Source organism: Felis catus, chromosome C1, assembly GCF_018350175.1.
Source record: "Felis catus isolate Fca126 chromosome C1, F.catus_Fca126_mat1.0, whole genome shotgun sequence".
In the NCBI taxonomy this organism is placed as follows: domain Eukaryota; kingdom Metazoa; phylum Chordata; class Mammalia; order Carnivora; family Felidae; genus Felis; species Felis catus.
Genome location: NC_058375.1, coordinates 206,142,765 through 206,155,114, shown reverse-complemented (window position 1 = coordinate 206,155,114; position 12,350 = coordinate 206,142,765). Strand labels below are relative to the sequence as shown.

General features: G+C 43.5%; 1 protein-coding gene across 2 annotated transcripts in view; it reads left to right on the top strand.

The window, feature by feature from the left end:
* The first annotated feature begins 1,115 nt into the window (after positions 1-1,115).
* Positions 1,116-12,350, top strand: part of FARSB (phenylalanyl-tRNA synthetase subunit beta) — a 72,982-nt gene continuing 61,747 nt past the window's right edge. Inside the window, exons 1-3 of one of the 2 annotated variants that reach the window (XM_045034532.1) lie at positions 1,116-1,261; positions 7,528-7,583; positions 10,593-10,747. In XM_045034532.1, the coding sequence (XP_044890467.1) occupies positions 1,204-1,261; positions 7,528-7,583; positions 10,593-10,747 (269 nt within the window). In that variant the 5' untranslated portion in view covers positions 1,116-1,203. The remainder of the gene's footprint in view (positions 1,262-7,527; positions 7,584-10,592; positions 10,748-12,350) is intronic. The other variant, XM_003991201.6, reaches the window with a different exon arrangement.

The following is a 12,350-nucleotide window of genomic DNA, read 5'->3' as shown; positions in this document are numbered from 1 at the left end:
GTGAGTGACTCCATTTGTGCCTCAGTCTCACCATCTGTAAAATGGGAATAATGGGTGCCTATGTTTGTATATTAGTTTCCTGTAACAAGTAACCATGAACTTGGTGGGTTAAAACAACAAATTTATTCTCTCACAATTGGAAGCCCGAAGTCCAAAATCAGTTTCACTTGGCCAAAATCAAAGTGTCTGTAGACCCTCCAGGCCTGCTCCAGAGGTAAGGGAGAGTCCATCATTGTTTCTGGTGGCTGCTGGCATTCCTCGACTCGTGGCTGCATCATCACAATCTCTGCCCTCACGGTTATACTGCCGGCCCCTCTGCTGTTTCTGTCAAATGTCCTTGTGCCTCCGTCTTCAAATGATGCATGTGATTGCATTTAGGGCCCATTCTGATAATCCAGGATAATCTCTCCATCCCCAAATCCTTAATCTGCAAATACTTTCCAGATGAGGTGACATTTACAGGGGCCAAGAGTTAGGACCTGATATCTTTGGGGGCCTCTATTCAGCCTATTACATTTAGGGTTGTCATAAAGAGGAAATCCGCTACTGATGGCAGAGGACTGAGCACAGTATCTGCCAGCAGACAGCACTGCCTAACCATCAGTTTGTCTCCTTTTCTAAAAATGTCTCTAAGACCCTGTGTCTTAAAGGGCTGCTGCAAGGCTCAAACCTAGAGTACCAGGGAGACTGTACGTAAGCGCGAAGACTGAAGCCCAAACTGCGGCCGGACGGTTTCTCCAGATCCCACAGCTCAGATTTGCACATTTTTCTCCGTAGGCTGTCAGAGACCCCTCCCGCTCATCTTCTCACCTCCCCCGGGAGAGGATGCTCCACCTCCAGGCCCCGCCCCCGACGGGCCTCTCCTTTGTGCCCCTCCCACTAGTTTGGCGTCCTCCGCCCATAGTGGGTTGGAGGCGTGAGGGCCTTTGCAATCTGCCTATTCTACTGCCTATCAAATCCTAGCACGTTGTGGCCAATGTTGTCTCCTTTCTCAGCCTGCACGTTATTCATACCACGCATATGGATTTAAGGAGTTTAACTGTCGCAATTTACGTGCCTCCAGATGAAAAACGAGGCAGAAGCTGTTGGGAGCCGACTGGCAATATTGAAGGGAGCCCGCACAAGAGGGAGCCGGGTCCTACGTGCCTCGCGCGCTGAGCCCCGGCCGGTTCACCGCGCAGGCGCAGTAGATCCCGACTCGCCATGCCGACTGTCAGCGTGAAGCGGGATTTGCTCTTCCGAGCCCTGGGTCGGACCTACAGTAAGTGCCGGCGCCGTGGCCTGGCTTTGTGCCTCTGCTCCGAGGCTGGGACCCCCCGCCCCCCCCAAAGGGCTTCGTGGGAACGTTCACGCTGTCCGGCAGGTTTTGGCCTCGGGTGGTCCGGGTAGAGACGGGGATGTCTGGCGGTCGAAGCGGCCGGGCTGGGCTGAAATAGTCTCTCCCAACCTGCCTTGCCAGGGCTGGTGTTGCATCATTCGCACGTGCCGAGCTGGCCATGTCATTCGTGCAGCAGTCTCACATGGAGCATCTGTTGCGTGCTTCGTGTCAGGGGATAGAATAGGAATGAAGCTCTGGGTTGCATCCCGAGTGCAGCTAGTTGAGCGCGACAAGAAGAGCTCTGTAGGAACTCCATTTATGAGGGATTAGGGGGTAAAAGCTTGAACAGGAAGTGGTGGCATTCTATCTTACTTTATTAATGTTTTCTGAGCACCTGTTAGGTGCCAGGCGCTGTTCCTGGCGCTTTGGGAATCCAGCGGTGCGCATGACACGTAAGGCCCCCGTTCACGTTCTGATGACGGAGGCAGACAATAATTAACCAGCACACTAATGAACTGATTCTGGATTATGTTAAAGGCTATCGGGGAAACAAAAATACTGCGCTAAGAACAACGTTAGATAGGATAGTAACACCTGAGACCTGAATGACGACGAGGAGTCTTTACCGGGCGGGCTCAGTCTTCATGCTACACTTGGTGTCTTTTTTAGTTCTGAAAACATCCCCATTTAGAAAAGGGAGGAAACAGTGCAAATTATCAGCGGCCATATGGTTGTAGCGGTTGAAATGATAGCTGTCTCTCCCCGTAGTTATCAGCTTATATAAGGGCTGTGGCAACTGATTTGTGAGAACTATTTTTAGATTTTAAGGTTCAGTATAAGAGAGACCTAGTCGGTGTAACAGGTACTGCTGCCTAGAATGTACCACGAAGATAGCTTTTAAAACGTTTCTAAAGTCGCACTTTTAGATACCACATATTCTTCAAGTATTATTCTTTGTCGGGTTCTGCCGTAAGTCCCTGAAAATAGAGGTAATACTTTTTGACTTCTGAATTCAGCTCTAATTCCCTACACTGTTTTATTTTACAATGTGCTTATTTATATTTCTTAACCCATTCTTCTAAGCCATGTTCTTACTAATGGTATATGCCTGAATTATACACGATGGTATGGGGCAAATATTTGTTTAAGACATCTGTGATCAGTTACCACCCAAGTATCCATTTCTGAGAAAGTAAAAAATACTCTAGGTTTTTAAAATGGTGAGATTTGTCATCTGTTTACGTCTATCTGATTTCATAGATTCGCTAGCGACCCCCCCATGTTTTTCTTATTGAAAGTGATCAGGCAAGCTTGATTTCAACTCCCCCCGATAAGTATCCATCAGCTAATGACTCAAATTTCAGTCAGAGGGGTACCCGGGTGGCTCGGTTGAGTGTCCGACTCTTCATTTTGGCTCAGTTTATAATCTCTCAGGCCATGAGTTCGAGCCTTGAATCAGGGCTCCATGCTGACAGCGGAGAGCCTGCTTGGGATTCTCTCTCTACCCCCATCTCCTGTCCCTCCCCTGTGCATGCATGTGCTCTCGCACACTCTCTCTCTCTGAAAATAAGTTAAAAATAAATGAACTTAAAATTTCAGTCATGAAGGTTGATGTTATTGAGGTGTACTTAAGGCAGGTTAGAAATACCAGTCAGTTTATATTTCCTGTATTTTTTCTTGAAACTTAATTGGGTTGAGGTCAAAGTTCGAAAAGCATGTTTAGCAAAGCATCTAGTTTGCAAGTAGAATGGGTCCATCTTGTTGCTTACCCTCTTTTTTTTTTTTTTATTAGTCTTCCTCACTTTTTATTCTCAGATATTCAGTCTTTTGTATGCACATTCTATTTTTTTTCAGTCCTTCCAAGGTTTGCTTTTTGTCCTAAATTCCATTGTTTCTCCCTGTCACTGCCTTCACCATCTCTTTGCTTACCAGGGAGATTTCTCAAGGTGCTTTTGTTCTGGTCCTTTTCCTTCTCTGGGGCCGTTTTATCTCCTTAGTCTACCTTTTTTAATCACTTTTCTGCTCAGGTGTGTTCCTTTTGCCACAGTTAACATTTTCTTGTTAACTGATTTATTGTCACCGTTCGGTTCTGCTCCTGCTCTGCCTTGGTGTGACTGCTGACGGGACTGTCAGAGCCACCTGTATATGTCCTACAAACCTCTAAGGGGTAGTCACTTAGATGTGTCGTTTTGTTAGAATTATGAATCACAATATTGTTCTTGTTTCGAAGCACGTGAACTACAGCGGATAGGAATAAAACAAATTGTATAATGAGGCATTGAAAGATGCAGTGTTTTAACGGTTCTAAACTAAATGGTTACTGATCAAATTGTTTTCTATTGCTGCATAATAAATTACCCCCCACATTAGCAGCTTAAGATGGTCGTGTGTTTTATGGTTTCTGAGGGTCCAGGAGTGAGGAGTGGCTCAGTTGGGTGGTTCTGGCTCTGGATGTCTCATTATGTTGTCTAAGGGTGCCAGGTCTGTAGTCCTCTCTCCAGGCCTAACTGGGGTTGGAGAATCTAATTCCAAGTTCACTCAAGTGGTTGTTGGCAGGCCTCTGTTCTTTGCACATGTTTGGCCAGAGACTTCAGTGCCTCTCGCCAGGACTGCTTGCAATATGGTGGCTTGTTTGTCCCAGAGCGAGAGGTCCCAAGAGAGCAGGTAATTGAGTGTTCAGAGCGATAGAAGCACATGTCAGAAGTGACATGCCATCCCTTCTCATATTCTTTAGGTCACACAGACCATTTCACAGTGTGGAAGGTGACTACACAAGGGTATGAATACCAGGAGGCGGGTAGTTTTGGAGGCTGACTGCCAGTCTGCCCTCTGCCCCCTCCCCCCACAGTGATTCATGCTCCTCCCCCATACAAAACGTACTCACCCCTTCCCAAGGATTCCAGAAGTGTTATCCCATTACAGCAGCATCTCAAAATCCAGAATCTCCTCTAAATCACGGCCCGGTGTGGATGAGGCTCTTCAGGTGTAGTTTCTTAAGTACAGCTGCTTGAATATAGTTTCTCTTGGTCTCAGAGACTAAAGAGATGATCTGCCCAACCGACAACTAACATCCAGCGGGGAGACAGGCATAGGAGGACCGCTATACACATTCCTCGTCAAAGGGAACATGGGAGACACATTCTGAAATTGAACTGGCACGTGTTCGACTCTCTTGATGAGGTCTCAAGGCCTAGGATCCTTCTCCATGGCTTTCAGCCCTACCCTCTGGGCTCTTGGCTGCGCTCTCTGAGTGATCCTTATTTTTACGGGGGAAAGAAAGCACGTGTCTTACATCCGATTAGTTCTCTCTACTACTTGCCAATAGCCTTTTGGCGGTTCAGAGACTTCATTTTGTCCTCTCTCTGTCCCTTTCAGCTCAAGCTTGTAATGTTTCTGCCTATATATTTCTTTTAAAAACTTTGTGGGTCTTCAGTGAGTTTTGCTAGTTTCCATTTCATTAGTGAGAAGCCATCGCACTCACAAATTTCTGAAATAAGGTGTTTTGTACCTTGGATTTGTACTGATACAGGGCCCTTGATTAAGCTCAGTTGTGTGACTGAACTTGTGAGGCACACCCTTAATTGATAGTGCCTTTTTTCTGAATGAATAGTACCTTTGATCTTTTTGAGTCTTAAGAGTTTACAGTCATATCCTTGATTTCATCTTTGGACCATGCTTTCCTGGCAATGCTCTGGATTTACTGTTTGCTCAGAAGTCATTTCTTTATTTTAGTACCATTTTACACCTTAGGAGACTGTGAATTTTTAAAACTGTCAAGTCCTGGCTCCTTTTTAATGGCCTTTACTTTGTCTCTTCTCTCATAAACAGCAAGAAAAAAAAAACAAGCGACACCTACAGCACTGGTTGGGAATCTTAGTTACATCACCTAGTTGAGTAGGTACATTTTCTACAGTCTGCATAACCGGGTAATAGCATTGCTAAACTTTTGCCTTTACGTAAAAAGGATTCCCCTTTGCCAGTTTCTAGTAACACTGCCTCAGGTTCCTCCATATGCTCACCTGTATCCTATTAAAGACTATGAGGCTTCTTGTTACAGGCACTTGAGGTTTTGATTTACACTTGCCTCAAAGCCTACCTCCTGGTTCCAAAGCCATATTCCCACATTTTCCCCGTTTTGTTCTGGCATCACTCCACTTCCAGGGACTGAAGTCTGTATTCTCTATCCCTGCATAACGAATTGCCCCAATATGCAGTACTGTAAAACAAGTGGTGGTTATTTCCCAGTTGTGTGTGTGTGTGTGTGTGTGTGTGTGTTTAATTTTAGTTAACATGCAGTGCACTAGTGATTCATCACTTAACATACAACACCCAGTGCTCATCACAAGTGTCTTCCTTAGTACCCATCACCGGTCTAGCCCATCTCCCTATTTCACAGTTTTTTGAGAGAGGGATGGAGGAGTGGCTTAGCTGGGGGGTTCTAGCTCTGGGTCTCTGACCAGGTTGCCGGCAAGATGTCAGCTGGGCCTGCAGTCGTCTCCATCCAGGCTTGGCTGCCTAAAGAGTATGCTCCCGGGATCACTCATGTGATTGCTTCAGACCTCAGTCTACACAAGGGCGTGAATACCAGGAGGTAGAGATCACTGGGGACATCTGTTGTTTTTCGCCCCAGTTAACGGTATCCACACGGGAGACCTGGGGGTCCAGGACTTTCCCTGCTCTCACCTCCCGCCTCCCATCCGGTCACTGAGCCGTGCAGATCCTGCTTCTTTGACCTTTCCCACATTCTTCCTTCCTCATACCCACCGCCACTCCTTTAGTCAGGCCCTCACTGTGCCTCACTTGTACTGTTAGGGAAACCTCCCTGCTCCAATCCATCCACCACCTTGCTGCCGTCCTTTAAAGTGCAGATCTGATCCTGCTTTTGCCCAGCGCAAAATCCTTCCGTGTAACCCCCACCGCCTACAGGCAGGACAGAGCAAGTCCCTTGGCATGTTGTGAGTTCTTTTACTTGTTGCGTCGAGTTTCTTCCTGACCGGAACCTTAGGCTTCATCCATATTGAACTTTTCCAAATTTGCCATGCTCTTGTCCCACTCCTCACGGTCTCTGCCTAATGAACTCATCCTTTCTGTGAAGCCTTAGCTGACTTTAAGGGGATAAGGACCTTCTTCGTGCCGCCTCCGTACCTTGCACTTAACTATGTTTACGCATCTGATTTCTTTATAGAGGAGTAAGTAGTAGGAATTGTTTTATTTTTGTAGCCTTGGCACCTGGTATAGCCACCTGCCACGTAGTAGGTTCTTGTAAATGTTGAACTGAAGTTCATTGTCAAGATCAGAATCTTAAGAGCGGCTTTTCACTAGAATATACTGGTAATGATGGTTTGTGTTCAATTTTTGACAACAAGAAAGTCCCTCAAAATGCTGTATGAGGTAGTAGAGTGATGTAGAATGTAACTAAGGAAGAGAACCGTTAATTGTTGCAGACCTAGTACGTTTTAGGGTGCTGTGGCAGGTCTGTTACCTGCATAATAATGTTGAAAACTTTCCCAGAGTTCCTGCTATAAATAAATGGCTGTAAAATGCTACTTTATGGATGAGGTCTAGGAGTCAGGAAGTTTACATAAGGTGCCAGTTCTTAGAACCAGGAAGTGGAGTCGTCAAACTCTGGCCTGGCTAGCCGGGCCGCAAGGCCTCAGGATTTTAAAGGATAGGACTTATGTGACATTATCCCATTGTGTTGGATCTGTGTTTCGGAGCCCACTTTACATTTGATCCCTACCCAAACTTCCCAGTGCAGGTAACCTAATTCTCTAGTTGATATTAAATGAATCAGCCCTTAAATAGTCATTTGTTTTTAATATTTTTTTGTCACTTTTGGTTTTTTTTTTAATTTTTTTTCAACGTTTATTTATTTTTTGGGGGACAGAGAGAGACAGAGCATGAACGGGGGAGGGGCAGAGAGAGAGGGAGACACAGAATCAATCGGAAACAGGCTCCAGGCTCTGAGCCATCAGCCCAGAGCCTGATGCGGGGCTCGAACTCACGGACCGCGAGATCGTGACCTGGCTGAAGTCGGACGCTTAACCGACTGCGCCACCCAGGCGCCCCTCACTTTCGGTTTTAAAATCGTGCTGATGCCTGATATTTCATATGCTTGGTGTAAGGCAGTTTTAAAAGAAAATGCAGTTTATATACTACTCCCATTTAAGCTGAACAAATTAAAATTAGCAATCTCCTTTTTTTTCCAGCTGACGAAGAATTTGATGAACTGTGTTTTGAATTTGGTCTGGAACTTGATGAAATTGTATGTATTGAATATTTTTTCAACAGTTTGTGTATAAGCGCATTTTGTAGAGGCCTACTGTATTTTGTTACCTTATGGTTAGACTGACATTGAATATTTGTGGGCTATGGTGATTGCTGTGTTCTTGGTGTTAAGGGGCTGAGCTTCAGTTCTAAGAGAGTCTGTTGCTTTCTTTAAAATCTCAGAGAGGGTTTCCATGTTACGTTGTCACCTAAAGTTATTGGGCTAATGCTGGGGAGACGGATAGACCATCTCGAGTAACCCCAGAATGAGGGTGTGCTCCTTTGCAGTGTGGTGCCTTTTTATAAATTATGGAAAGAGGCCTGGGGAGCGATGGAAACGTTACTTTAGCCAGAGTTTATGTCTCACTGGCCTGTGGTTCCCCCGACTTCTCTTCCTCTGCCCTACCGTACCTTCCTCTCTTCCTATGTAACCAATATTAATTCATTCCTCACTCGTTACTGTATACATTGGCCTTGTAAAATGATCTTCTGTTTTTTGAAGGGCTGCCTGTAAAAATCATTATGAAGCATATCCCTAGTCTTTCAATTATTAAATAATTATTAAATTAGTATAATAAAATATTTAAAAAACATCAAATATTACTATAATATTAAAATATTGAAAATTAGATAACATATTTGCAAAATATATTACTCATGATCATGTAATAGACATTGTATTTATAACTAAAATGATTTAATATTTCTCTTGTAATTAGTGTTATTTTTTCTTACACCTTTTATCTTCTTGATCTCTGCAGTGTTACAACACTGTGAGGCTAAATCTTTAGGCTGACGTAGTGTAAATTGATTTGCCTTGTTTTTTCTGCTGCTTTAACTGATGTTACAGGAAACCTTTGTTTTGTTAATGAGCATCTCTTTTCTTGAAGTTGACTGAGATTTTTCTGTTAAATTGCTGTGATAATTACACTTGGCTTATGTTTGAGGCTGTGTGATATCTAAGCATTGGACTGGATATCAGAGAATCTGAGTAATAGGTTAAGCTCCCACATTCACTAGCTGGGTAACCACTGACAATTAAATTACATCGCTTCTCTGGGCCTTCTTCTCATGTGTGAAATAAGGGCTGGACTATATGATTGATGTAGACCCCTTCCAGCTCTGAAATTTCTGTGGTCTTTGATTTCAGTAAGATTTTTATTAGCCCTCACAGACCCAGTCTTCACATACAGTCCTAGCATGATCTGAGATCCTGAAATGAAAGATTTAAGCTGGTGTCTTTTTTGCAAAGGGGGTAGGCCTTTTTTCTGTATTTCAGAGGTCTTCATTTCTCTGCTTCCCACATTTTCTCCCCTTTTTCATAAGGGTCCTCTCTGAAATGCCACATCTCCTATGATGGGGGAGATAAGAACGCAACATGAAAGGAGGCAGAGGGAGGAGGAAGAATTAGAATTTAAATAGAGCTCGATCAAAGAGGGTCAATGAAATTGCTGTTTATTTTTTAAATTGAAGTATAATTAACATGCAGTATCTTATTTCAGGTGTACACCATAGTAATTCTTCTCTTTCTTGACAGTGGTTTATCTTTAAGAATATCTGTTACTGGGGCACCTGGGTGGCTCAGTCGGTTAATCGTCTGACTTGATTTCAGCTCAGGTCATGATCTCACGGTTCCTGAGTTCAAGCCCCACATCAGGCTCCATGCTATCCGTGAGGAGCCTCCTTAGGATTCTCTTTCTCTCTCTTTCTCTCTCTTTCTCTCTCTTTCTCTCTCTTTCTCTTTCTCCATCTCTCTCTTTCTCTTTCTCCATCTCTCTCTTTCTCTTTCTCCATCTCTCTCTTTCTCTTTCTCCATCTCTCTCTTTCTCTTTCTCCATCTCTCTCTTTCTCTTTCTCTCTCTCTCTCTCTCTCTGCCCCTCTCCCACTTGCTCTCTCAAAATAAATAAACTTAAAAAAAATTTAAATCTGTTATTATCTGCTGTGATGTGGCATTTGAGATATTCTATGCTTTTGGCACTGTATTAAAATTATTTTAGTGGTATTTCTTCTCTCTTCTCTCTCTTGGTTGCCTTATTCTTGCTGCTCCATACCTTTTCTGTCATTAGATTGCTTCCCGTTGTGTCTGTAATCTCTTCTCATTTGTACCACAGCTTCTCATCGCTTCATACTTTTTAGTTTTTGTTTTTTTATTTTATTTTTTTGAAAATATTTTTATTTATTTTTGAGACAGAAAGAGACAGAGCGTGAGCAGGGGAGGGGCAGAGAGAGAGGGAGACACAGATTCTGAAGGAGGCTCCAGGCTCTGAGCTGCCAGCACAGAGCCCAACGTGGGGCTTGAACTCACAAACTGTGAGATCATGACCTGAGCCGAAGGTCGGATGCTCAACGGACTGAGCCACCCAGGTGCCCCTGTTTGTTTGTTTGTTTGTTTTAATATTACTCTCATTCACATGGGTGCCTACTGGATTTAGCTTTGAGAGTCATTATAAGCCCTATTTCTTTTACTTGGTGAATCATCTTGACTTTGCCTCTTTGGCACTTTTCGTTGTTGTTGCCCTCCGTACTTGGTGATGGTGTATTTTCTTTTAAATCCAGGGTGGGCAAACTTTTTTTTGTAAAGGGCCAGATAGTAGCCTTGTAGGTGGTGTAGTCTCTGTTACAACTCAGCTGTTGCAGTATGTAAGTCATAATAGGTGAGATATAAACAGATGGTCCTGGTGATGTTCCATTAAAACTTTATTTACAAAAACAGGTGGCAGGCATGATAATGGCCAGTGGGCCGTAGTTTGCTGACCCTTGCTTCAGATGAATTAGTGCTGTTCTGAATGACTGAGGATGCTAGATGTCAGAACTCAGCAAAAGTTGGAGTATTTTCTGGTGCTGTGATTGTAACACTTAATACTTTTATTTTTGTTGCAAATATAATAAACACATTTTACTGCCGAAAAGAACATGTATAATGTCATTACTGCTTTATAGCACTGATTACTACTTTTTCAGAAGAGTTAACATTTATTTCACTTTATTTTTTGGGGCTTGTTTTAGACTTCTGAGAAAGAAATCATAAGTAAGGAACAAGGTAATGAAAAGGCGGAGGGAGCCTCTGATGTTGTTCTTTACAAAATTGATGTCCCTGCCAATAGATATGACCTTCTTTGTTTGGAAGGATTGGTTCGAGGACTTCAAGTCTTCAAAGAAAGGTAAGAAAATGTTTAGTAAATACTTTGCTAAGTTAGGTTTCGTTTGCCTGTCATTATCAGCAACCCTGTTTAAGTCTTCAGAAAAAGACTTGTGGGTCAGGTACACAGCATCGGGGCTGCATAGAGAGAGGCTTGGAGAGTAAGATTCATGCAGATTCTAGCCATCTGAAAATTTGCATATTGAGTCCTAGCCTTTTATTTTGGGAACGTATTTAAAACTGGAGTGGTTAATGATTTTATGGTTTCTTAAAATTTTTAGTGGGTTCATGTGAATTTCCTCAGTAATCCAGTTGAAGTAGACGTTGGGAGGAAAGTAGAGGTGTCAAACCTTGATACGCTGTTTGCTTAAGAACTCTAAGAAGACTCAGGAGTGGAGCTTCCTAACTGGAAAACTGAGGGTCTTGTGATGGCTGTCTGACCGTGGGCAAGTTAATTGGCCTCTCTGATTTTAGTCTCCTAGTTTAGAATGGATATTTTTAAGTCCCCTTCCAACTATTCATGTAATGAATACAGAAAGTAATGAATATACAAAGTGAAAAAGGTGAAACAGTAACAGCTATCAAAAATAATTATTTTTGGTTTTGATTACATATGTATTATTTGGTTAGCTGCAGAAGAATAAGAGCCTCTGGCCGGTGGGCTAGATTCTACAACTGTGAGGTTTCAGATGACTGATGGGTGTGGGTGAAAGGGTGATGATGAGGCATTTGGTTTAGATGGTTAAAATTTGGTGGGTGACTCCATTCATTCTCTCTGCATGACAGATCCTCTTATTTTAGGATCAGGGATGATCCCTTAGAGTGCATTTTCCAAATCTGCTTGATTAGAATTTTCTACTCTTAGCAGGCACCTCATGTGATACTTACAATCAGACAAAATTAGGAGAGTGACTTGCTGCTCAGAGTGTGGTCTGTGGACCAGCGTTCTCTCTCTCACCTGAGAGTTGTCAGAACTGCAGAATCTCAGCCTGTCCTCAAGACCTGTTGAATCACTCTGTGGTTTAACAAATTCCCCACTTGACTATAAGCGCGTTAAGGTTTGAGAAGTACTGATTAAAACAGTAGTTCCCAATCTCTTATAAGAATTACCTGGACTGTGCCTTCAAAATATACCATTTACCAGGCCTTTCCTTGAATATCCTGATTCAGTACATCCAGATGGAACCAGGCAATCTGTATTTTTTTTAAAGTTTGTTTATTTTGGCAGAGCTATAGTGTGTGCAAGTGAGCAGAAGTGGGGAAGGGGCAGAGAGAGAGAGAGAGAGAGAGAGAGAGAGAGAGAGAACTCCAAGCAGGCTCCCTGCTGTCAGTGTGGAGCCTGATGTGGGGCTTGAACTCATGAACCATGAGATCATGACCTGAGCTGAAACCCAGAGTTGGATGCTCAACCGACAGAGCCACCTAGGCTCCCCAGGCAATGTTTTTTTTAAACATTTTTTTTTCAATGTTTATTTTTGAGAGAGAGAATGTGTGGAGGAGGGTCAGAGAGGAAAACAGGATCCGAAGTGGGAGAGGTGCTGACAGCAGACAGCCTGATACGGGGCTCAGACTCACGGACTGTGAGATCACGACCTGAGCCCAAGTCAGACGGTTAACTGACTGAG